At 40.1% G+C, this 27019-nt stretch overlaps 1 protein-coding gene across 1 annotated transcript; it reads left to right on the forward strand.

Annotated features, from left to right (window-relative positions):
* The first annotated feature begins 6533 nt into the window (after positions 1-6533).
* On the forward strand, positions 6534-25164 carry si:dkey-191g9.5 (rap1 GTPase-GDP dissociation stimulator 1). Its single transcript, XM_046402420.1, has 14 exons — positions 6534-6732; positions 11443-11547; positions 11924-12046; positions 12751-12876; positions 13276-13404; positions 13941-14066; positions 16403-16546; positions 17082-17213; positions 18887-19021; positions 19343-19468; positions 21194-21333; positions 21465-21591; positions 22736-22864; positions 23717-25164. The coding sequence occupies exons 1-14, from the start codon at positions 6720-6722 to the stop codon at positions 23842-23844; spliced, it is 1683 nt and encodes a 560-aa protein (XP_046258376.1). The 5' UTR covers positions 6534-6719; the 3' UTR covers positions 23845-25164.
* Positions 25165-27019: the final 1855 nt, after the last annotated feature.

Genomic DNA, 27019 nt, shown 5'->3' on the forward strand with positions numbered 1-27019 from the left:
GTGACTCCTGCTGGTTATTTACCATAGTGCAGTGTTACTGGGTTCTCTAGTGACTCCTGTTGGTCATTTATTGTAGTATAGTGTTTGAGCACTGATTTGTATTTCCTGTGTAACAGGAAGTTAGTTCAAGCAAACTAAAAATGGCCTGTGTGCTCTAGTGAAGCTGATGTGTGTTCATCTGTTGCCATCCTTCATTCATAGCCCTTGAGAAGGCATCACCTGTAAGTACATGCATTGTGAAATGATGTATCTTTGATATAAGCACATTTTCTTGACCACTTTTTGTTCTGATGTCTGTGAATTTAGTGAATCACTTGGGGTAGCCTTTTTTGGTTATGTATGCTAACAGATCAGTTCGATAATGCTCCATTAATTCTGTAACACTGATTTTGCTTAATACTTACCTGCTGGTCATGCTTATGTTATGTGATATGGTGTAAGTGAAGTTACAAACCAATACTGAACCAATATTGTTGTTTATGTATTTTTCAGTTTCACACTTTTCATACAAGTAAAGCATCTCAACATCACTTCATAGTCCTGAGAGTTACTGTGTGGATGTGTTTAACTTGCTGGATAACTGAAGGGGGAAAATTCAGTGAGGCCAGTAAAAGCGTAAATCTCAAAATCTAAATCTAAAGGGCATTTTTTTCTTTGGGTGCAGCCACTCATAAGGTGGGAAAGTACCACAGTGTTTTTCCACTCTGGCTTGTGTGGATTAATAAACATTTATCGTGCCTTATTCTGTTATATGCTTTAGTATAATTCATAATGTTATAATCATGTAGAACTGGTTGTTTGTCTCAGGACTGCACACTCTGAGGGAGATAGAGGTATCATGCATAGTAGGAGAAGGACACCATATCTCAAGTCACTCTGACCGACAGGCGAAGACACTGATACACCACCCCTCCCCTCTGGTTTGAGTGGAAAGGTGCTGAGACTAACAACCAGTGTTATCTTAAAGTATATAATGATGTACTTCCTTGAGTGCTTTAGATCCCACTTGGCGTTTGGCTGAAGCAGACTTGTGTTCTGAGGTGGGATCTCCAAAGATCTTTGTTTCTAAATAAATAACTCTGTTTTAAGGCTATTTCAACGACTCTGTTTTAACTCTCTCACATCAACCTACTCGGGAAGCAAGTGTGCTTCAACACTTGTCATATGGTATGTATGCGTCACTGGACCAACACTGGACTCTTATACCATCTAGGAATGGTAACTTTGGAACTGAACTGGTTCAGAAAAGATTCACACCATTCCTTCTGAGACCTAAATTCTTTATGCGACTTTTTCAGATATGCAGTAGTACTCCTCAGCAGCTATAAACAGATTTTCCCGAGTGAAATCAGTGGAAATCCCCTTTAAGGCATGTCTTCTTATTGCATTACACTAAAGTCTTATTTGTTCTAAATAGACCCTCAAAGCCTTAGATTAGGTCTACTCAACACAGAATGGCAAGTGTGTGCACACAGTGATCAAAGGAGCACATGGAGTACACTTATGGACCCTGAGCACAATTAGATTGGCTGCTGGGGTAATGAATTTGGTTAGCTGGGGGGGGAGAAGACACATTCCCTTTAGTATGGAAAAAGAGGTCTTGACTGGCTTGAATGTGTTCTATTAAGTTATTAGACTGTATCCAAACTGTCAGCATTTGTTGTTGACTGCTGGAATGTTTGGTAATTACAAATGGACTATACAAAGCAGTCTACTGCTCCAGTGCCATCAGCTCAAGACAGACTTGAATACCTTATACATGAATACCTTATACTGAGTCCTTTACTGTCTCTTCAAGAGGCCCTGTGACAAAATATAGTTTTATGAGCTTTATTATTAGCTTTATTAATAAGTCTGGGTACATACTCCTAAATAACAGAACAGAAGACCCAAAGCCAGGTGGTGTTAGTCCAGCAATACTGCTTTCTGATTTCTGATGAAGCTCCATATACAGTCTGCTGTGTTCACTGTACTGGATGGGTGAAACATCAAACATATACATTTTACATTTAACTTTTGGCAATATATTGCGTATCTTAAAGAAATCGATCATACTTCAGGATGTAGTAGCAGTTCTCTACCACCAGAGAGCGCAGCAAGATAAGACATGTCATTAAGAAAATCAGAACTAAAAATATCTGAAGGACTCTGTTAAAATAAAATCACACACACACACACAGTTGTTGATAACACTTGACACTTGACAACACACAGTCTAGTTTTTCATGCATCAGAAATAAAACATAGACATCAGGGCATTATTTTCATAAACCGATTATTTCGAGCAAAATATACTGTGTACGGGGGTGCACACTAGCATCTAGTAATAAATCATCAAAGTGTCTGCATTCGTAGACCCTTAAAGCAGGGTATTCCACATGACCTCCTTGTTCACCTCACCTTGCTCACCTAACAGCATGGAAATGTAAAAGTTGGGCTCTGCTAATGTGACTTGAATTTGAAACTTTTCTGACGCACTGCGGGAGACTGGGTGAGAACCCATCGTGGTGTGTATGTGCATACACATAGTGTGCAATATTACTCTTATAACTGCATTATGTTGGTAAATTGTAATTTCTAATATTCTTGTGTATTTTTATGGAAGGATTGCATTAAACAAGTAGTACAAAAAATGTTAAAATAAGCTGTAATTTTCCTCTGAAGAGACACTCATATATACAGGAAGTGAAGACCCTGAGCTGGGGTCTCCTCTGAGGTTTCTGCCTTCTAAAAGAAGTTCTTTGTAGCCACTGTCACCAAGTGCTTGCTTATCTCAGAAATTTAATTTAAGAGTTTGCTCTGGACCTGCTCTAATTGGAAAGTGTCATGAGATAACTCTTGCTGTGATTTGGTGCTGTATTTATAAGCTGAATTGAACTGAATTCCATGGTGCAATAAATCAATCATCAGTCCACTTAATATGATAGACGTCCACAGAGCCTTTAAAGAAATTAGCTAAAAACTAGGTTTCTTTTTTAGAAACAATTATTTGCTTCCAGGTAAAGAAACGGCCTGCTTCTTCATGACATTCTACAGATGTTGGTGCCCTACTTAGAACAGAAATAGAAGCTTTCAACTTCACTGCACCTCCTTCCTGGAATAATTTACAAGAGGGTCTCAAGGGTCTCATACATCCCTGATGTTGTATTGCATTTTATCTGGATAGCTTCCATACTACGCATTAGCAGAGATTTTGCTGCCCATTAAGACTGGTCACTTATAATAAGATGCTTGACTTGGATATTGAGACAGAATGTGTCACATTTTGAAATAACCTCTTGGGTACGCTGCTAGTGATGCTTTAGAGCCACTGAGTGGACACCAGTGGTAATGCAACTGAAGGCATTCTGCTTTGGCTTCCATTCAATCACTTTGGTGGAAACTCAACTCTGTATTGTGATTTGTGTTATATGCAGTACATAACCTCATAAAAACAACTGGCTGCAAAGAGTAGAATAGCTACTCCAATCTTAATCTTCAACCCACTCAGATACACAAGCACAGCTTTTCACAAACATGATACTACACAACCGTTCATTTACTGGCTTTTGTTGTGACATATTGCAACATTTCCAGTCACAACCCACAGAAGTGAGAGGTGTGTGTTTGTGTCTCAACTCTCTGCTTTTTATCTGAGCTTCAGCTTCTCCCTCTCTGTGTCTGATAATCTACTGATTAGCTTTGAATAGATTTAGAGAGTATTAAGAAGCAGCGAATGAAGGCAGCCTGCACCTGAGGGAAAGAGAGAGAGAGAGAGTGTGTGTGTGTGTGTGTGTGTGTGTGGTGGAGAGGGGAGGATGAGGAATTTAAATGGGAAGGAGATGAGAGATGACCAGAGTCAAAGGCAGGATGTGAGACGACAGATGCGTGTAATGTAAATAACTCACACAGCAACACATTTAAATATATTTTTGTTGAATCAGTTTTGATTTAATGCCTTCCTTTGTAGAATTTCCGCTTGCAATATCTTCATTAGATCATATAGCATAACATTGTGCTGTGATTCACAGTGTGGTTGGTGTGCTTTGCTTCTGAAATATTCTGCTTATTATGCCATTAATGCATTAAATGGACCAGAAAGGCTGGTCCCTGAAAACCCTGTGTTTAAATCTGAAAATCCTGGCCTAAAGTTTAAGATCATACCTCTGCTGCCATAGCACCTAGATTATGAAACAGCTATCATATTTTTATTTGTTCACTTTTTCTAAAACAAGTGATGGCGTCAAAGTTCAAAGGCACTTTAGTACATACATCAGTAAGTGCACACATCATAGTTCAGATGTACTCCAGCACGTACAGAAGTATGTCACTGTTCATTCTATGACATCATATTTCCGATATATTTCAGTACACATGTGAGTAACTGAATGCGTAACTGTTGTAAAGAACTTCAGTACACCTTTCATTTCGCTGAGATGTTCAGCGCCGGTTCTGACTTTCTTCTTTTCAATAGTTCTTACAGTTTGTTGATGGTCTAAGCTGTTTTTTCAATTGAAAACCAGTCCGTGCAGCAACTATTTTATAAAGTTTTAAGCTCAAAAGTTATCACATCAGGGTAGTTTCTGTTGCTTTAACTACCTTTTATTAAATTCTGATGAGGAACTTATGAACTGCATATCACAGCTGAGCGAACAATGGCGCTCTCGATTATCCAGTGAGGAGAGAATCGCTGTTAAAAGCTGATCCAGTCAGACAATGATCATTCATTATAGTCAGCAGAGGGTTTGGTGTGACAGATTTATTTGTACATATGTTTCTTTAGTGTTAAGTGTGTTCTTTAGTGCTAGTTAGCAAATGTTACACGGCAAACTAAGATGGTCAACATGGTAAACATTACACCTGTTAGATCAGTTAGCACTCTAAGTCTTAGTCTTCTCTAACTTTGCTTTGAAAAGTGTTTGACAGTTTGGTTATCTGTTGACCAAAATGCTGTGCCGCCATTTTATCAGACATCCACCATCACCCAATTGTGTGGTGAGTGAAAAGGTCTGTCTGATACAGCGCAATATATATTATTTCAGTACTTATTTAGTATATATTTATAATATTTAGTAAAATTTAGGTGTGATGTCCTTCCCACTGTCTCAGAGACTGGCCATCTTTAGGGGGCACCTGGCTTACATGGAAAAAAGGCATCTATTTATTATACTATCTGCAAATGCTGGTGAACATTTAAACCATGGATGACATTGTCTGGTTGCTCTTGGTTGGTGTTCTGCATGATGAATAATATCAAGTTGGGGTAGTGTTGTAGCACTATTAAAAAAGTATTGGGGCACCTGACCATTACACCAACAGGGACTGTAATGATGTCACATTCTAAATGCATGGACAGCTTTGCAGCTATAACAGCTTCCACACTTCTGAGAAGGCTTTCCACAAATTCTAGGATTGTTGAATGGAGTGGAGTGCAGTTTTTGCCCATTCATGGAGTGGGGCAATGGTGAGGTCAGGCACTGATGTTGGATGAAATACCTGGCTCACAATCTCCGCTCCTGTTCATCAAAAAGGTGTTGGATGGGGTTGAGGTCAGGACTCTGTGTGGGCCAGTCAAGTTCTTCCACACCAAACTCATCCAACCATGTCTTTATGGACTTTGGGGCACAGTCATGCTGGAATAGAAAAGGTCCTTCCCCAAACTGTTGCCACAAAGTTGGAAGCATAGCATTGTCCAAAATGTGTTGGTATGCTGAAGCGTTAAGATTTCCCTTCACTGGAAGTCAGGGGCTGAGCCCAACCCCTGGAGAACAGCTACATAAAGAGATGTGTCTCCATACTTTTGTCTATATAGTGTAGCTATATGTTCTGAGCAGACCAGATGACCTACATCAGATCAGAATGTTCATTACAACCACTTGAGACTTGAGACTTGACTTTAGATTTGCAATAAATTGCATATCTGGCAACGTATCCACAGCACACACGTCACACATTCATGTACTGCTTGAGTTGCTGATATTGCTGATACACACGCATTCATTTGTGATCATTTCTAAAATAATAAATAAATATTATTTAAAATATTATAATATTGTAAAATAATATAAGCCCCTTAAATAAATACTCGAAATAAATGTCATGCATTGACTCTCGCCTCATCACATTGCCTGAACCAATCCTTTTAAAAACAAGTGAAAAAAAGACAGAAGTTTATTTTATTTATGCACTTTTACTAAGAATTCATTAAGGATTTATATTTCATAATATAATAATATAAATAATTTCATTTTCAAATAAATATTTATTTAGTCCTTTTTTTTATTTGTTAGCATATGCTTTTATACAGTGGAATCTTTCACATACTCTTGTCTGAGCAATAAAGCTTATTTGAATTTGTGAAGACAGAGAGAAAGAGAGAGAGAGAGGTGGGAAGGAGAACACATGAGCAGGGAGAGAACGCAAGCGCAATGAGGGCAGGAGGGTGGAGAGAGATTTATATATATATTTAGAGAGAGAGAGAGAGAGTGAGAGAGCGAGAGAGAGAGCGAAGGGAGGAGGGAGGGAGAGGTGGATAATGGGATTGAGGGAGCGAGAGCAAGCAGTAGAGAGAAAAAGACAGACAGAGCAGGGCTGGGGTACACCTGACCTTAAGAAGGGAGGGTAGTGCCTCTGCTAACCACACACACGCACACACACACACACACGCACACACACACACATACGGTGCCAACGGGCAGAAGCAGTGAACCAGCCAGCAGAGAGCCTGCCGACCAGCAGCCATGACAGACATCGGTGAGTAGCTACATATCTGACATCCTCCTCTGTGTGTGTGTGTGCGTGCGTGTGTGTGTGTGTGTGTGGTTTCATATGAGTGATGACATATAGTAGCAGCTGTGGTTATGTGATTTTAGGCATCACACATCAAGGAATGCGAATGCGTGTGAATGTGTGTATTAGGGTGATAGATAGATGGATAGATAGATAGATAGATGGATAGATAGATAGATAGATAGATAGATAGATTGACATTGATAGGAGGAAATAGTTAATCTAAGATTATTCCAGACATTGAACCATATTGTCTCCTTGTCTGCTTAATTTTGGATTGTTGTTGAATAAAGGTCTGATTTTCAATGTCAGAAGTTGAATCAACAGATTCATCTGTTATATAAAAGGGTGCCTGGGTTTAGTCTCAAGCCTAATTCAAACTGCAAAATTGAGGATTTTCAGACTTGTTTGAGTAATACTGTTAAAGGACTCGACTTAATTGGCATTATGACTTGACAGAGGTGATTAAAATGGGCTTAACTTTATTTTATTAAATATTTGCATTGCATTGCACAGTTTCTTTTTGTTTTTGAAACAGGACTGGGTAATTTTAAGTGCGACAAACCTAACCAAACTACGACTGAAAACTGAAAATGCTGCAAATAAACTGAAAATAATAAATATAGTCTAAGAAGAATAAGTCTAAGAACAAAACACCAAAAAGCTTCACACAGGACATGAACACCGGCCTCCTGGGAGAAAGTTCTGTGTTTGCTGCGTTCATGCAGTACGAACTGTTACTTAATTTTGACATCCGAACGTAATTTTTTCCCTGTTTATACATCATGTCATCTGACTTCTCAAAGCAAACTTCTGCTATGCTCATCCAAACGGTACAAGGCATACCACCATGTATCATGTGTGAAAACAAACACACAAATGACAGAAGAACAATGTGCACTTAGAGCACAGGTTGAGACGGTCACAGAGCTGATGGCTAATATAGTTAATTGCCATGTCCAGTAAGACCACGCCCATTCGGTGTGGGATGTGAGGAACTAGATTCAATATACAAACGAGGCATATTCCGTGCCCTGGGCAATCCTGTTGTTGCTGCAGTGTTTCTGAAACATCTGTAATAGCGCTCTGTGGGACTGATTAGTAAATTGCTCACCTGCTCTCTTGCCAAACACACCTGGAAGCCCATGGACACATGCACATGGCCACATGGGGGTTAGATCCTGACGTAGCAGGCTGTGTAGCTGCCTGATAGCCCCTTCCACTCAGGCTATTTTCATTCGACCTACAAGGGATTAGCTGAGGTGATTACCATCTGCAGGTCTCTCCTCACTGCGCGTGTGCGTGCGCGCATGTGTGTGTGTTTGTGTGTGTAATGCATTGCTTTGCATGTGTATTTGTTTAAGAGGCTCCTAGGGTTTATGTCTGAGCTTTATTCCATACCAGCAGTGCAAGAAATAGCAAATATGGGTTAAATAGTCCTTATCAGACTAAAGTAGCTGTTTATTCAGCCTTACAAACAAACAACACATTGATATTGATCAATTCTACATAAATTCCAGATGACAATTGTTTATAACATTAGTCTCTCAGTTCTGTTTCTGCAGATGGAGACTAGGGTGTTATTAAGATTAAGGGAAGATTGGGGTTATGAGAAATGAATCATGGTTAGTAAGGTTAAGGTAAGGTAATAAAAACAGTTGGCTACGCTTAGTTAAAAGGTCAGGACACGAATAAATAAACGGTCCTGAATGGTTGGCATGTTATCTCTGATGTTCTGGAGCACCATTTCTCACGGTATATTCATCAGAGTGGGGTGAGTGCCACAGTGCTTGTAGACATCTGGGTGCAGGGAAGATGGTGGCTGTCTTGAAACAAATGGGAAGACCCTGCTGTCACGGTCATATCTTAAAAATGTAAGGAATAACATCAACTATCTGATTCACACACACACACACACACACACACACACAGCTGGGGATGTTGTGATGTGGATGATGGCAGGCCCAGCAGCTCTACTCGTATTCACTCTCGACAGGATTCTTCTCACATCTGCTGAGGATACAGACAGTGGCGAGTCTCTGGAGGTGAAGCAGGTGTTACAGGTGACTCTCTGATGAGATCAAAGTGTTCAGCTCATCTGGCAACTTGGTCACATAGTGAGGGTGTTTCTGCCTTTGTAGCATGTGATATTTTAAATCACCTGCCACACCTCTTTGGTGCTGTTGGTGCCTCTCTCCAGTCTCTGCTGATATTTCCACTTTGCCTCCTTGATACCAGCGTTCAGTCTTGCTCTGGCGGTGTTGTATGCTCCCTTGTCGCCTATTATATGTTGCAGTCTTGGCCCTCGTCTTTCTCATCATCCTCCACTGACTCTCACTTCTTGCTCTAATTCTCTCTGCAAAGTTGCCATGTATTGTTCTCTAACGCAGGAGAGTTCACCTCTGGCTAATTTATTGATAAAGGTATGATTGCTAACTGGAAAAACAGCAGGTGTTTGCCAACATGAGGAGTCAAAGGTCTGATCACCTGAATAATTTCACATTTATCAAAGGTTTTTAATAGCCATACAATAAATCACAGTACATTTGGACATTAGCCCTTACTGTACACTCCTATATAATTTGCCACTTCCTTAGAGAAGCTTTTGCTTTCTTCTTTTTATCTTTTTGTAATTGCATCCTCACCCTCGGACATTCTTTTATTAATCATCAGCCTGTGACTAAAATGAAGAAATATCATCTTCATTTTCTGTATTTAGTAGCTTGTCTGAATGTTGGGTCAATTACTGCCTTCAGAATAACGTGCTTTTAATGTAATTACTTCAAATATGTGAACATGTGTTTGTAGTCCACATAAATAGTTTTTCTCCTTGTGTTCCTTAATTGTTAGACTGATTTTCTTTGTTGCGTTTTTGCATTTTCATCAGCAAAATAATGACATTTATCTTAAAGCTGTGTTTTAAATATAAGGTGGACGTGTTCAAATTTCATTCGCGTCAGTCACATTTTCTAAAGATGCTTGAGTTAGGGGCGGCACGGTGGTGCAGTGGTTAGCACTGTCGCCTCATAGGTTCGAATCCTGGTCTGGGCCCTTCTATGTGGAGTTTGCATGTTCTCCCTGTGCCTGCGTGGGTTTTCTTCGGGTACTCCGGCTTCCTCCCACAATACCAAAAACATGCACATTAGGTTAATTGGCTACTCTACATTGCCCCTGTGAGTGTGAGAGTGTGTGGTTGTCCGTCTTTGTGTGTTGGCCTTGCGGTTGACTGGCGACCATAGTCTGTAGTCAGCTGGGATAAGCTCCAGCTCCCCCGCGACCCTGATGGATAAGCGTTATAGAAAATAAATGGATGGATGGATGCTTGAGTTAGACAATAAAGGATTTATTCTTCTTGATAATACACATTCCTATAAGGAAAAAAAAAATTAATAATAATAATAATAATAAAATAAAAATAAAAAATAACCTAGTCATTTGCAATGTGAACAATTTCTCATCCTCTTCACTTGGCCTTCCTCAAGAGGACGTCTTTTTTTCAGGGACACTCTTTGTCCACAGCTTCGGAAAATCCTTGTGGAGGGCCAATTCCTGTGGGATCATTTGTCAGTGGTGCTGTGAAGAAACATGTTTCTCATTTAATTTTGCTTTATTTCATTGAGTATTAGCTCTTTTGATGAAATGAATGCAGCTTCCTTTCTTATCTCAGCTCTGTGTTCAACAGAGCACTCACAGTCCAACTGTGGCTGCAGTTCGATACCAAAGCATCTAGTGCAAGGTTTGCTGATGAATAAAGGCATTAGCTTTGTGTGGCAGTCTCAGCAGCAGAGTTCGGCATGTTCTCTACGCCTCAATGGTCCATGGCCTTCTGTAGGTAAACATACAGTCCAGCTAAGGCAAACGTAGCCTCACATGTGACCGCTGAGTGCTGGTTTTTCACCTGTGTATTAAGAATTAACATCAGTCCAGACTAAAGTATGCACACTCACAGACATGTCAGCAAATGAAAACACATCAGGTTTTCAGGCCGTCTGCATCTTGTGCGCTCATGTGACAAGAATTAACTGTACTGTGCAACACATCGGCAACAACACAAAAGCCTTAAAACGCCTGGAGTTTGATGTGTAAGTGTAATTAAGTGCTACTCTAAGATCTTGAACCAACTAACAGCTCACATTAAGATAAAATAAGATAAGAGAAGATAAGATTTCCTTTATTGTGATTTTCTGGATCGAGTGCCACACGTCTTTGGTGTTTTTGTTCTTGAAGTCTCTCTTTAGTCTCTGCTGATGTCTCCACTTTGTCTCCATGATACCTTTTCTCTTTTTCTTTTTCTTTTTCTTTTTGCTGTGGATAGAGCTCTCATCTCTCCATTCATCTAGGCTTTCTGGTTGGAGAATGATTTCATCATTGTCATCACTTTTGCTGATATATGATGTCACTGATGATAGATAATCCTCAAGATTGTTGTGGTTCTCCTGGTGGCAGCGTGAACATGTACCAGTAATTAGTCCTGTAAAAGCTGCTGTGACTTCATCTGTGTGCTGTGCTTAATCCAATCCCTTAATCCAAAATTTTAATTAACTATCGTAATTGACTTAAATTTTTCTTGCATGTGTCTATTAAGGTGGGAAGAGGAAGACTTTTGAAGCTGGCATTTCCTTAATTTTTTGTTGTTGTTGGTGGTGGTTGTGTATGTTTGTGTGTGTACGACAGACTCCCTGAGTGAAGCACTCAAGGCTATCAGTGTGAGTACAGAGCTGATTGACGAGGAGCTCAAGCCTCATTTAGACACTGTGCTGGCTGCTCTGCTGGAAAAGAGTAAGTAATGTAATGCACCTATACACACACACACACTTACTTAGGATGCATGTGTGAAGCGTGCTACCCTGGATTTTGCGTACAAGTTGAATATTCAGTGTAAAGCACATGCGGCTGGTTGGATACTGCGAGAAAATATAAATCTGATGGTGGCAGCTCAGAAAAGGTCAGGAGGCCACCAGAAAAATGTCTGTAACAGTGTCTTTTGAATGCAACCACCATGAGTCCGCTGAGTCAAAGTCAAACAGGACTTCAAACAAAGCAAAACCTCAGAACTTTACCGTTTAGTCAAAGCTTAATGTATTTCTAGCGCATACTGTGATTGGATATCCTACCATTGCTTTGATTCTGAACAACTGGGTTTGTGTGTCCGTAGAGAAAGATGCTGCAGTTGAGATCGCCAGAAGTGGGATACTACCCACACTGGCTCAGGCCTTACGAGGTAAAAGCAGCCTGAGTTGCCAGGTGGCTCTGGTGGTGGCAGAGATGGCTCGAGACGGTAGGCTACTGCTATAGCTGTAATCACTTGTTATGTTCTTGAAAAATATGAAACAAGGCAAGATTTGCAACTTTTCCAGCCACAAATATTAAAATAAGGAAAATGATAACAACATTATTTTGAATATTTTAGATGAGTAATACTCATGTCTTCTCACCATTACTAGTTACTGCCCAGTATTGTTGACAAAGGGTCCATTTAATGGCTGGTCTATAATCTTTTAGGATATCACTTAGTCTTCCACAATAAATATTTTCAATTTGTCATTGAACTAATGTTCAAATTTCCATTTTTCTAAACACTTAAGGGACTTCTCATCCTTCCTGTTTACTGATGAACAACACAAAATTTAATGTGCTACCATATTTGATAGATCCTACCGTGGATATATAAAACACTGATTCAAGCAGAACCAGTGCATAGAATATGTACTGTAACACCATGTACACGCTGTCTATGTATATACAGCATGTCACAGAAGAGTGGGGAATATTTTGAAGTGAAGCCATTATGTGTAGAATTATTCTGATGGTATGCATTTTTGTGTGTCGGAAAATGACTCATTTGAAATTGGATGCAGTTTATCTGTTGCATTGCATTCTGCCCTGTGTGGGTTCCACAGTCAGATATTCTGATATACTACATACAGTGACAAACAGCTGGAACTGATTACCTTTTATCCTTGTGTGCATGTGTTTTTGTAGCTGCAGTCAGGGAGCCTTGCATTGAGGCAGGCCTGGTGAAGGTTCTGGTTCCCTATCTGAACAGCAATAACCAGGAGATGCTGCTGAATACTGGCAGGGCCATTGGACGCATCTGCTTTGATAACTGTGAGTTGGTCTGACAGTGCAGACTCTGTGGGTTCACTGATGATGAACAGCGTGCTTATGAGGCAGAGCTTTCTGTACAGCCAGTCAGTCCTCACAGCCATATAGGCACTTTGTAAATGGCTTGTAATTTTCAAATGTCAAATTATCTTTAATTATTGCTCAGTCAAATTTGATGAATTGTTTGCAGTTATCATTTCCACATCAGTCACCTGATTATAACGGTAAACTTCTTAGACATGGTGTTGAAATAAAACAGTGACCTTGAGTGCCCTTCAAGGCAGCAATGCATACACAACAAATGCAAAGTTAAAAGCAAGCAACATAATAATAAAACAGTGTGCTTGTATCTATCACTTTAACCTTGTCACTTTCACTCTCCCTGTCTGGCCTTTCACCCAGCATACCAACAGGACCAGTTAGTCCAGAGCGGTGTGATCCCCAGACTGGTGTGCATAATAAGGGAATATCCAGAGAATGACCCCCTAATCAACGTCTGCCTGCTGGCCCTGTGTAACCTGGCTGACATGGGTGATTATTGAGTAACTGGATTTATTATAATAATTAATAATAATTAGCTACCATTTGAATCACATCATCTCTGTATTTAAGCTCTTCAATTTTATGGTCATGTCTTTGTTGAGTTTACATGTTCTCCATATGTTCTCCTGGGTCTCCCCGGTCATATGAAACACTCTAAATTGCTCACAGGTACAAAGGCACAGTAATTGCTCGTACCTTCTATCATTCACTATTGTGGCTGCCTGATGTCATTTCTAAAATGTGCTTGTGTGCAGTGCCAAGAGAAATCAGTGGGAAGCACAAAAGAGCAAATACAGACTTTGGTCATTCTTCTGTACTTCCACAGCAATATCACCACGATAAAGGAAGCAAAGCTTGTCAACACTGCTGTAAAATGTTTGAAATCAAAGCCTAATCAAAAGAGAGTGCTAAATTCTCCGTTTTAAAAAGCTGCTGTTTTAAATAAACAGTATGATGACTTAAACTGGTGGTTTGGAAATTAGTTACTGCCGACACTGTCTTGTTACATACCCTTATGTTTGCAGACTCAGCGCGAGATGCCCTGGCAGAGCAGGACATAGCAGATATACTGACGTTTCAGCTGAAACGGGCCCCTGATGCAGAACGCCGACATGTCATCCTGGAAATACTGGGCTCATTGAGCGAGAGCGGTAAGAGCTGCAGGGTGGATGGGGAAAGAAAATGTCAGAAAAGGACAGATTTGAAACTCTGGTGTTGTCAAGCAAGACTTGATATTTCAACTTAGATTGGTTAAACCTGGATTATTGAATTCAGGCTTTGCAATAAACCATCAGACTGACACCTAACCTGCTCCAAAGGGGCTTGAATTAAAATGGCTAAACAGAGCTTTTCCTTGATTCTTTTCACGATGACAGCCTTTATGAGTGGTAGAGATTCTCAACTGAAAGAAGATATTATATACACAAACTTTATGCATTCTAATAGTAATATTGCCAAACAAAGTCATCTAATTACAGCAGAGCAGAGCAAACTGTCTGCATCATGTCGTGTTTGCTTGCATTCAGCTCGATGCAGCAAACAATTTATTTCAGCTAATATTAACACTTGAAAGCATCCCATCCATACAGCAAAAGAATGATGAAAGTGCAGCATATACAGATCACTGTATTAGGCCTAGGCAGGTATTAGGTATTAGGCCTATTGCTGCATTCCATTTGTACTTGTAAGTCGTAACTCTGGACTCAGAGTGACATCACATCCATTAAAAACCAACTTGAATGCATTTGCCACAACACAAGACAGCTAATTTGTAACGTTATTCAGCCATTGTTGTTATAGTAACATCAACCGGTTACAAGCAGCACCATTTGATGAACGCATTATGCAGAATTTCACATTTAACAAGACCGTAGCTATATGCCTATAGGCAGCAGTAAGACAGTATTGTGTTTATGGCTCACAAGATTGGACACAAAAAAGTCAAAAGTGCTAAAAACGTGCAAAACCACAGCTTTTATTTACAGTCAGTGCTCTGGGCAGCCATCTTGGTTTGCGAACTTGGTGCCCCCTGAGGACGACTGAATTCCGACCTCAGGTGACGTTTGATTTGACACTTTCGGCAACTCGGAGTCGGAAAACAATTCAGAAAAACGACCTACAAGTACAAAAGAAATGCACCATATGTTCTTTGTCCTGAGGACACACACACACGCTGAAGCACAGAGGCTGAATTAACAAATGAGGTTAACCATTCCAGTGACACTCGCTGTCACAGACTGGGGTTTTAGATTTTGTCAAGCTAGCTATGTGCTGCCTATGTCAAACTTTCTACGTAGTATCTCCCTCAGGTGATGTCTGTGGTAAACAAAACAGTAAAAATGGTCAATCACACAGCACAGAAACATAGATAGATTGATAGATAGATACTTTATTGATCCCGAGGGAAATTCAAGACACAGACAACAGACACAAACACCTTCCTTTAGGAGGACAGAGGAAAGATCTGCCTAGAGACAAAGGCAGATTTAGTCCTTACAGCTGGAACCCTAAAAGGATGACCAGATGGAAGTAACTAACAGTGCCTGACGAGAGCCAGGACGGCCATAGCCATCTAAAGAAAACATGCCTCGTAAAAATAGATTATGAATCAGTGAGCTCGACTGCGTTATGGAAATAAGGGGTATTATTTTTCCATCTCACATTTGAATACTTTGCATATTTTGGAAGAACAACGTAGACGTAAAGGTCTAGCAATAATTTAGAAAGAGAAAAAAAAAGATACAAAGCAGTACACACCACCAGATAAAGCCTATAGTGACAGAAAACTGAATCTGCTATTTCATCAAAATATAGAAATATGATGGTATACATCTCTCAAAGTACTTTTCTCCAATAATGAATCACACACAGGATCAGTGTGGCTTTAGTATCTTTGCTTATGTAAGTAAAGGGCTATGTGGTTCTAGAAAAAAAAAAAAAAAAAGCAAAAATGTCAGATTTTCCATCATGAAATAATGCCTAATACCGTGTGTTAGGTTCGGTTTTGGTCTGGACCTAAAAGGTTTATTATAACATGGCAGGGGAGATTGAGCTGAAGAGTAGCAGGGTCACACAGAGGCTTGAGGCTGTTAGCTGTTATAGCATGGGCGGGCAAGCTGGCACTGGAGATCTAGGTACAGGAGATAACACTTTAAACTCAGCATGAGGAAAACAACATGAGAAGATAACCCAATGTTAATTACGTAGCACTAAGAAACCGGGGGAGTCTATACCACTGAGCAGGCAGAACAACCTGGTCAATGGTGGAAGAGGAGTCAGAATTCTTCTACTGAGGCTGATGAAATGCTTGTTGAGGTCTTGCTGTGTGGAGGCGTGCTCAGGTGCCAGGAGGCCATGCTTACGCTTACATAAGGGAAAATAGGGAAACAAGGAAGCACAATGTGGGAATCAGTAGTGGTAAAATAAAGTAAAAATAAAATAAATAAAAGTCAATAGTGAAGCTAACCTGGTTGTGCTGTACCACCAGATACACTGAAGCTGCAGTTTGCAGAGTCAGGAGTACCAGAGGCTTTGTCAGAGATGATTCGCTCTCTGCAGGGAGGTTCTGACCCCCATGATCTCTGCAGCATCAAAATTGCCTCCAACCTCATAGTGTCCCTGCTTTTAGGAGGTGAGTGATACAAATGCAGACTTGTGGAATATCTCTGAATGTGTTTGTTTACAGGCAGGTATCATGTCTTTCTGTCTGTCTTTCACCTTATTCACCTGGTCAGACTTTGTTTTAAGTCAAAGAAATTGCCCTGCTCTCCCTTCTGAATGTGCAGAATGCAGTATGACAAGACTGATGTAGACAATGAGAAGATTTCATTCATGTAACTTATTGTGCATGTACATTTCTATCCGGCCAGAGTTCAAGACTGTTGTCCTATCTGTTGTCCCTGTTATCCTATTGTCTGGAATTGCACTGAGACACTATGAACCATAAATGTGGCATTGACCAACTGACTGTCATCTAACAGAAGAGGATCAAAGCTGCCAGACAGGCTGTCTGCACTATAATGTGCGCAGTGTGTCATGAGCAAAGGACAGACCATTATGTCTCACATGTTATGTGTCTGCCGAAATCTTGTATTGTTTTATTATGAATTGTTGTGAATGTACTTATTAATAATGTGTTTACTTCTGTTACTGTGTTTGTGTCTCAGATGAGTCTATGCAGAAGTGCTTTGGTGAGGGATCAGGTCTTGTGTATCAGGATGTTCTGTCCTGGCTGCAGAGCTCCAACACCCAGCTGCAGCTGTCTGGAGCCCTGGCCATCGCCAACTTTGCCAGGAATGGTGAGATATTTATCAGACTGCAGTCCGTTTTATTGATACTGTCAAAAATTACAAATCACAATGCGTCAGCTGGCTTTACAATCTGCACACTGTGCAACGCCATCCTCAGAGCCTCAATTCAAGTGATAAAAGGGATAATTTGAACAAAACACTTAAATAATGAACTTCCTTAGAAAAAGGAACAGAAGCAAACAAAAGACAGCTGGGAATCCAGGAAAAAGGAGTTTAAAAGTCAAGACTTGTCCAAATAATTCAGGGAATGCAAGAAACACAGACAGTAAACACAAACAACACAACACACACAAGGAGAGCACAGGTATATATAGACAAAGGGGACTAGACATAGGTGAAAACAGTCAGGGCCAGTCAAACAATCAGTTCAGGTGCAACTGAATCAAGGACGGCAGCCAGCACTACTTTAATTTAAGTTATTAGTGAAATTTTCCACATGCTCCACTGCTGTCATTGAAGGAGTCAGGACCAGAGGTAATTACTCACTAAGCCCTGTTAATGTTGCCTGGCCAAAGTGACGAGTGGCAAGAAAATACACATCAATATTAAGAGTTTGGTCTAGGCCTGCTCTAATTGGAAAGTGTCATGAGATGACTTTTGCTGTGAATGGACGCTATATAAATAAACTGAATTGAATTGAACTGAATTATTACGCAGACAAACTATAGTCACTTCAAATTTAATTAGAAAGTGCACTGCAGGTGAGACAGAAGAAACATTGAGGGATGACACTTTTCCACTTCTGTCCTGTGGGACTACCAACTGAGCTAGCAAGCACTGAAAACTGCCGACGCTACATTAGGGTTAGAGCTGGCAGACCTGCTGTCAGGCCTGAGGCTAAAGCTATCTGGAGTGCCCGTGAGACCTAATAAAGTGCTGTCATGGAGAAGCTACTCTAACTCAAGGATGCATCTCTGTAGAAGAGACATGCTTTCTGCAAGAGTGGACCACTCAGCAGTCAGCAACAATTAGGAGAAATTTATTTGTCTTGGTCATTGGAGAGAACACAGTCAACATAACAATACACTTACAGTCTAACTACAGTTAGTTAGTAAGTTAGTAACATGCAGTATCACATACAGGTTACTGAACAAACACCAAAATATACACACCAAATATACTGTGTGGTACTCTGATAACCCACACAGCATACTGCACAAATTTTCCAATCAAGCAAACGCACCCTAAAATATACATTACTTCTCTTTACGTTGGCTGTGACCAACATTTTTATAATATGAATGGTTCAAATGACTCTAATGTGATGAACCTGTGGAGAATTAACACCACTCTGCAGAGTTGGTAGGGACCAAGAGGAGAGCTAAACAAGAGTGAATGCTGGACTATAGGTATATGTATATTTCAGTGCTGTGCAGAATCATATGAATGGACCCTTTTGAAGAGGTGATAGTGAGTACTGAGTCCCTAACTTCTTGTAGAATTCAACACGGCATCAACACAGCTTTCTTGGAGCTGTGGCTGGATTACTAACTAGGTGATGTGATGAAGTTCCCTGGGGCTCTCCAAGGGCTCTGGGCTTTCTGTTCATCAACGGGTTATGCTAATCAAATTGAACATTTACGTGGCTATATTTTTGAAAAGGTATATGTATTGTGCTGTAATCGATTTTTGAAGGTTTGTGTTGGTCTGCTGTGTTTCAGACAGTAACTGCGTGAAGATGCTGGAGCTCGGTGTGGTTCCTCACATCCTGACCTTGCTGGAACAGCATGTAGACGAAGGAGATGTTTCTGTTCAACATGCTGGACTTAGTGCGCTCAGAAACCTGGCAATTCCAGGTAAATGATCCAAGTAAAACAGTAGACATATACTTCTACACAGCAAACACCAAAGTAATTTGAACACTGAAACTTACCTTTGAAAGGACAAAGTCATACAGATGCTCGTACCAAGAAACACACTGTGAAACGCTCACAAATTCATCTTCAAACAACCTACTGAAATAATTCAGATGGGTTTCTGTGGGGAATCACAAATACGGTAAACTTAAAACAGAATTATAAAACTAAATTATAGATTTTTTTTTATATATCACAGTTTTGCTAAATGGTAACACAGACACCGCTTACAGTGAGACGCTTGACTTCTGTGTCTTCCAGCCACAAACAAAGTGCGGATGCTGGAGGACGGGGTGACTGAGAGGATAAAGACCCTGCTGCGCTCTGACATGCCTCCTGTTCAGTTCAAACTGCTGGGTACACTACGCATGATGGTGGATGGACAAGGTGAGCAAAAGCGGTTGTTTAAAGACTTTAAGGATCATTTGCTGGTTTGATGCTCAGGGTCAACACTCATCTTTGTTCCTATAGACATGCTGATCTTAAATTAGGTGTGCTGAGGTGCATTTCTGAAACCGATTATGTCATTTACCAATAAAATAAAATAAATAAATAAATATAAATATAAATATAAATAAATAAAATAAAACCTGACTTAAATCTACAGACACACACATACTGGGGGCAGCCGTGGCCTAGAGGTTGGAGAAGCGGCTTGTGATCGGAGGGTCACCGGTTCGATTCCCCCACCGGACGGGCAAGAAAAATTTGGGTGTGGCGGAGTGATTAATGTGATAAAATGCCCCCCCCTCCTTCATTAGCCGGCTGATGTGCCCTTGAGCAAGGCACTTAACCCCCCAAGATGCTGCCCACTGCTCCTGTGTGTGTTTCACTGCATGTAATTTGCCGGGTGTTGCATGTGTGTGTTCAACTAAGGATGGGATAAATGCAGTAGTCAGCTGGGATAGGCTCCAGCTCCCCCGCGACCCTGATGGATAAGCGGTATAGAAAATGGATGGATGGATGGATGGATAATTTAGTTAACTCTGTGTGCCCTTCAAGCTGCTATGATAAATAACAGACCTGTGGCAAAGACAAGTGAACTATAATCTCGGCTGTCAAAGACTGTGCATTAATACACCTCTGCATGATGCGCTTTCCCTACGCGTTGACACAGATTGCTCGTGATTCTGTCTCTAGAGACAAAAACTTGTTGCAGTTGTGGCAACCGTCATTGTTGGCATCGCCTGTGGTGCAGTGTTATTACACTTTTATCCGTCTAGTTCTCTCAACTGTGCATGTGTGCTGATGAAATGTTTTCGGGCAAGACACTGAACCCTAAATTGCCCCGGAATGGCTCTCCCATTGGCACATGACATGACTGTCCTTACCTTGGCTCCACCCTCATGCACATTTCCACAGTAGATGAATAAACAGTGTGGGCGTGAGTGCCAACGGTCATTGCTCCCGATGGGCAGGTGGCACCGTGCATGCTGTCCTTTGCCAGCAGTGCATGAATTTTTGTGTAAATAGGTGAATGTTGGCTTGTGTTGTCAAGTGCCTTGAGCAGTCAGTCTGACAAGAAATGTATAAGTACTGTATAAGTACAGTCCAGTTACAATTTACCATTAATAAATAGGAAATCTGTTTTCTTAATTTCTGCAGCACTGCAAGCAGAACTGAGAATATCAGGGCTTATTCATACTATGGTCTTATTTAGTAGTAGTATTTAGTAATTTAGCCCTGTAGCCTGTTTAATGCCAGGTCTTGGTAGTCCATATCCATGACTGTCCTTGCCTTAGCTGTGCCCTCATGTGCATTTCCACAGTAGATTAATAAACAGAGGATAACACAGCACAACATACGAACACTGAGACAATCAATCAACAAAAGCTAGAACGTCTTGCCAGGTTTTTTTTATTCATTCAACTAACTTTTCACCATTTAAATGGCCAGAAAATGTTCCTGTGCGACATGATGCTGTTTTGTCCAGTTCAAACTGTTTGTTTTCCTGGGGAATAAATCCATTTGACTCTATTTCCTCTAGCACCATTCTCATCAGCATATTCAGCCCTGTTGGGGAGACAGTTTACTGGTTGTTTCTGATTTTACACCTTCTGTGTTAATGTTTTTAAGCATATTTGTCCTTTTCTCTCTTATGCTGTGTGTCAGAGGAGGCAGCCTTGGTGCTGGGAAGAGATGCAGAGCTGCTGGCTCGTGTCATGGAGTGGTGCGAAGCCAAAGACCATGCAGGAGTCAGAGGAGAAGCCAGTCGCCTATTGGCTGCCTTCATCAGACACAGCCACAGCCCTGTGAGTTCTTATATTCTGATCTGAAAGTTAGTAAGTTAAGCTAAAAGTCCCATGAGTGTGTTCTTAGGAGTCATACCCAGTCTGTTAATGACATACATGTCTGTAATGACCTGATTTCCTTTCTCTGACAGGAAGTTGTCAGTGCTGTAGCTAAAGCAGCTGGGGTTCGGCATCTTATCTCAATGGCAACAAGTGAGCATGTCATCATGCAGAACGAGGCCCTGGTTGCCCTGGCGATAGCATCTGCCATCGACATTGGTAAAGCAGTTCCCCAGATTATGTAAATACAAAAGTTGTGGGCCCAAACTGATCAAGCATGTCAGTCTCATTCCTACAATGTTTGACTGGAACTAAATGTGAACTTTCAGCAAGTATTCACATGTCTACCCTTAGCAGACCTGCCTGGAACTTCTAACAGGTTAGGACAGAGGTGTAAGCTATTCTACATCCTAAAGGGGTAGGACCAAAAATATGGATTGATTTTACCACTGTGAGATGCTTGATGAAAATGGGCCCCAGTGTTACACCATGGACTCTTCATGAGGACCTCATTTTTTTACTGTTTGCGGGATCACAGGCTCTTGCAATATTTTATGTTCTCACGCAATATACTTTATATATTATATACTGATTTTGTATGTTTTCTTTTATTTTCTTAGAGTGGATTATTTTTAGATAAGCATAAAAATAATTCCAACCACAGGAAACAAAATGTTTATATATTTAAAGGTGTAGGTGGATGGAGAGAGAGAAGTACAGACCTTGTTTTACTTACCTGTTTCTGGTTGTTATAGGCTTGTCTGGCTCAAACATACAGTATGGCTATGGGATTCCTCTGACACCTGTGCTCTGAGTGCCATGTTTGTACAGCCTCGAAAAAAATGCAATGCAGAATGCAGTCCTGAGCAGACGAACAGTGGTCTCTTTTTTTCTTTTTTGGTTATGTCCAAAATTATTTACAAAATAAGCATATGTTTACAAAAATCTACGAAGTTGATGAAGTAAAACATTATATAAGTTGTCTGTAATCATGCGTTTAGTTTTTATCAGTTCAAACAATGCAATGTTGATATGCATTTTGAGGAAGAAAGATGAGCTGCTGTGTGCGAGTAGTAATCAATGCTACATTGGTTGGACAGCTGTTCCTCAAACTAGTTTATTATTCAGCCCAGACTGAAAACACTGTTCAGTAAGGTTAACACCCAGTAGACTGCATGTTCCACGATTGTAGTGCAGAGTGCAGCCAGATACAATACACAGAACTAACCACTTCTAACTACTCACTTGCTCAATTAGTATATTATATGACATTCCTGAATTCTAAATGAAATCAGGTAATTTAGAAATACATACATGCGTGCTTACCTATATATTGGTGTGATTTTCTGTGTGTTCATTGCAGAGTCAATGGCGGATTCGTTCAGAGAAGCAGAGCTGTTGCCAATGCTGAAGAAGATGTTGGAGGATCCTGTAGGGGCAGTCGAAGTCAAGTTCAGTGCTTTAGGTCTCATCTGCAGCCTGGCTAACTCCAGTATGTGTTTCGTTTTGCAACACACATTGACAGAATTTCTGTTCCACTGCATACTTCAGGATGTTTCGAGTGAGTGTGAGAAAACTGGTAGTAAGAGGGTCAGCGGAATCAGGCCCAAGACCAAAACATTATCAAAGGATATCTGTGGTTATACAGAAGGCTTTTAGCGTTGATTTTAGAAACAGTCTAACACACAACAAAAAAACAGAAAAAGCCACCATCAACTGGTATTTATGGCTTTCACTACAATGAGCGAACAAACAAAATCACTGACCTGACTGGAAAAATGCAACAGAACAGCCATGCTCTTATTTTCAGACACCTGCACTACTGCATTTAACTTGAAGTTGCACACTGCATCTGATAACATGCTGAATCCACCTGCTCAGGATCTTTTGCGTGAAGCAGCCTTGCTAGTCTTGCTCTGTACCTTGAACAGAGGTCTCATCAGCCAAAACAAATGAAAGACAGAAGCCGTCATGCTTACTGTCTTTTGATTTCTGCATCTAAAGAATGAAAGTATGACATGTAAATTGGTCATAAATTTAGAAGCTGTAAAACTAATGTTTGAGGCACTAGTATTTCTCTGTATCTTAAAAGAAGATACTGCTACAGGAGTTTTGAGACACTCAGTCTTTCTATAGCCTATTTCATGTGCTATGCTCTCAAGGAAAAGGTAATTCAATTTACGTTCCTTGTTTTAAAAGAGACACAGACACAATCTACACATGCACACAACACTTACAATGTTATACATTCACAGATGGCCTGAATATATCTGCACATTATTACCTCCACTACTATTAACCTCACGCTTCTTTCTCTTGTTCATTCTATTTTTGTTTGCTCTAGGTGTGATGAAGGAGGAGTTGAACTCTATGAACATAAAGGAAAGCCTGAGTAAACTGACAGACCATGGCAGCAGTAAACTTGCCTCGCAGGCCAGCTCCATACTGGCCATTCTCGGTGACACCAGCTAAACCAGCATGTTGCAGCAAATCATCTCATCCGCTGTACGGATTTATCCAGCACATCCAATGACATATTTTAATTCAAATGATGTTAGAGCACAGATACTGCTATAATACTGAACTGGCTTCTAAAAATATCCCCTTTTTTGTGGCAACGATTACTTATTAAATACAAGTAAGAGTAACACTATGTCCCCAATAGGAGCCCCCAGTGGATGGCTCACAGAAGAAATAAACAACACAACTGCAGATTTTCAGCTGCTAAAGCCTTACCAAAAGCCAGTCTGTTTGTTGGCTGACAGGAAAAAGCTATGAGGTCATTGAAGTCTTCAGTCAGATGCATGAATGTCTTCAACATTGTCTACTAGATCTGCTAGATCTACTAGATATGTGATGATCCTTTGATCCAATGTGCAAATTTTGGACTCAGGGTAGAGATAGAGGAAAGTACGCACAGTATATAAAATGGGGAGGGTTTGTGCCTGAGAAACATGAATGTACTCAGTAAATTCCATGCTAACCTTCTCATTAGTATTAGCATAATATATGACATACAGTAAATTTTGCATTGGTGGTAGCAATAAAGCAAAGGTCTGGGATTCTGCAAAAACAGGGATTCATCTGGGGACTGTGAGTATCCACAGAAAATGTAAGCATTTCAACAGACCTTCTTAAGGAATGAAAAGTTGACCAGATGAAAATTAGTAACATGTGACAATGGCACTAAAAGGAGAGGTCAAGGAGAAAACCAAATTATCACTTCTCTGGAGACTAGAAGTATCTGCACTCAATCTGACCATCATCTGGCCAGTAATTGTATCTTACTTTAAAGTGGTGGGTGGATGGTGAGATGGAGAGGGTGACAAAAGACAAAAGATTTCTTGGTCTTTCTGTGTCCGAAAAGACAGATTTGAGTGTTTTTTTTGTTTGCATTCAGATTTGTTAATACTGTAACTCCTAAGGGCATAGTGAAAATGGTCCAAATGTTTGAATGGTACATGCACAGGCCGAATTCTTCAGTCCTGGTCCTTGAAGGTGGAAGATAGTGAAAAGTGGATGGTTTAATTAAGCACATCATGGTCCTGTAATAATGCAATTCTCAAAATTATTGCAAAATTTCGCAAAATATTTGGCAGATTTTTGTGTGTGTGTGTGTGTGTGTTTCAAACGCCATGTACATACGGTTTAAAAAAATAAAATATAAACAAAAGTGATCTGACACGGAATGACCCTTATCCTTAATGCACGCTCATATTAACAATTTAGCATACAGTATTATCTGTATCTATATGAATACTTGGGCTGGACAGGGCTTTCATCAGAGGTAGCTGGTGATTAATCTGAAGTTATTAATTTAGGTCTGATATTGATATGGGTTGATCAGAAGTTGCTATATTTATAGTTTAGAAAACTATTCTCAGATCAATGTTTTTGATCACAAGAGTAAGAGAGATATTCATAGAACAGGTTTTTTCTTTTATTTCATTAACTTGAATGAATAAACTTCAGTCAGCTACCCAATGAAGAGTTTTCTTCATCACAAGTATTTATACTGACACATTTTGATGACAGATGGTACATTATCTGTACCGTATATACATTTCAGTCAAGCATATGGCCAGCCCTACTATCCAGTGAACTACAGCTAAACTAAAAAAAATGCTGGTCTATTCCGTTTGCACGTACTCAGCTGCTATATAATTTTAAGGGTCTCAAAAAAATTGTAAATTTACAAAGTGCACCCAAGAATATGGGCAAACAAAAACGTATGCAGCAAATGCATTTTCTTTTTCCACATTAAATAAGGCAAAAAATGCAACCAGACATTCTTCCAAGGAGTAGATGAACCATGAATCCAAGAAGTGATGTTAAGTAAAACAATATCTCTTGCACGGTACCATTTTCGCTAAACAAATACCATCTAAAAGTTTTGGAACTGTGTTGGAATGTTGTCTGGTCTAAAATGTTTTTGAATGAATTTTAGCTTTAATATCTCCAGTCGCAAATAAAATCATTGGCTAAGACTGTTGATAGGAAAGAGAATATACTGTGCTTTGCTTCCTCAATATCTTTGCTTAACATTGGTGCAAATTTGAGACTTTTGAGACTGAAATATTTTTGACAACCTTTAACCTGGTCGAGATGACTAAAAATTTCCATACATAAGCAGCTCATCAACCACTATCAAAGCACATTAGCCAAACTTGTCTGGTTTGTAAGACATTGCTGTTATTCTAAATTCTGAGTCAAACAAAACTATTAATGGAGCCACATTAACAAGCAAAAAAATATCTGAATGGCCTAACTTGGTCCAAGAACCTTTATGGGGTATTGGATTTGTCCCTCTCAAAGCGTCCTGAGTCAGTGACAGTTGCCTTGTCCTGGGGATTGTCTGCATGAATAATTGTGTCATGTCACTGTGGTGACAGGTGTGCATACAGTTTTAGTCAGATTTTGAAACATTTATAATCAAAGCCTTAATTGGCAAGATCTGCATGTGTCAGACTGAAGCGCGCTAATGTGGCGGCCATCTCATAAGTTAACAACTTGAAAATGTTCAGATCATGGGACAACTCTAGATGTATGTAAAATTGGCAGTGGGTAGTGAGGGGTAAAATACTGTGCATTGTTAATGTAGCATTTTGTCCAAAAGCAGTTATAATGAATGGTGAATTTTGTTTTGTAATAACTTGGTTAGTGCTGAAACACCAGTTCAAAAAACAATTTGTGGTTAAAGAAATAACCAGGAAAACGCCATTCTCCCATGACAATATGGTGGCTTTTCTGACTTTATACTACCTGCTTTTTGCCATGATGGAATTTCTGACATGACTTTCTGACAGGAAGCCCTATCTGACATACAGCTTTCTGGAAGAAAGCCTTCAAGGCAATCTTCTCCAGCGCGATTCCTCTTTCACAGACTGCCATGTTCCTACAGTAGTCCTGAACCAACCAAACTCTGGCCCTAGAGAGGGTTTTTTTAGTGCCAGCAGTAGGGGAGGGTGAGATGAGGGATGTTCATTTGGTTGCAGTCTTCAACCACTAGATGCCAATAGCTCCTAAACACTGGACCTTTACTTGGCAAAAAACTATTTACAAATACATAGTGTTATTTGCTACTTATTTGCACCTTGAAGCACTTGTTAAAGGGTACATGTTAAGCACTTACCAAAAAAGTGTGGGT

This window comes from Scatophagus argus, chromosome 10, assembly GCF_020382885.2.
Source record: "Scatophagus argus isolate fScaArg1 chromosome 10, fScaArg1.pri, whole genome shotgun sequence".
Classification (NCBI taxonomy): Eukaryota; Metazoa; Chordata; class Actinopteri; family Scatophagidae; genus Scatophagus; species Scatophagus argus.

What these genes read in the sequence shown, in the direction of transcription:
- si:dkey-191g9.5 (XM_046402420.1), top strand. An exon ending in ACGCATCTGCTTTGATAACT is followed by an intron (nt 12,877 to 13,275) that starts GTGAGTTGGTCT and finishes CCTTTCACCCAG; the next exon opens with CATACCAACAGGACCAGTTA. An exon ending in CAGAAACCTGGCAATTCCAG is followed by an intron (nt 19,022 to 19,342) that starts GTAAATGATCCA and finishes TGTGTCTTCCAG; the next exon opens with CCACAAACAAAGTGCGGATG.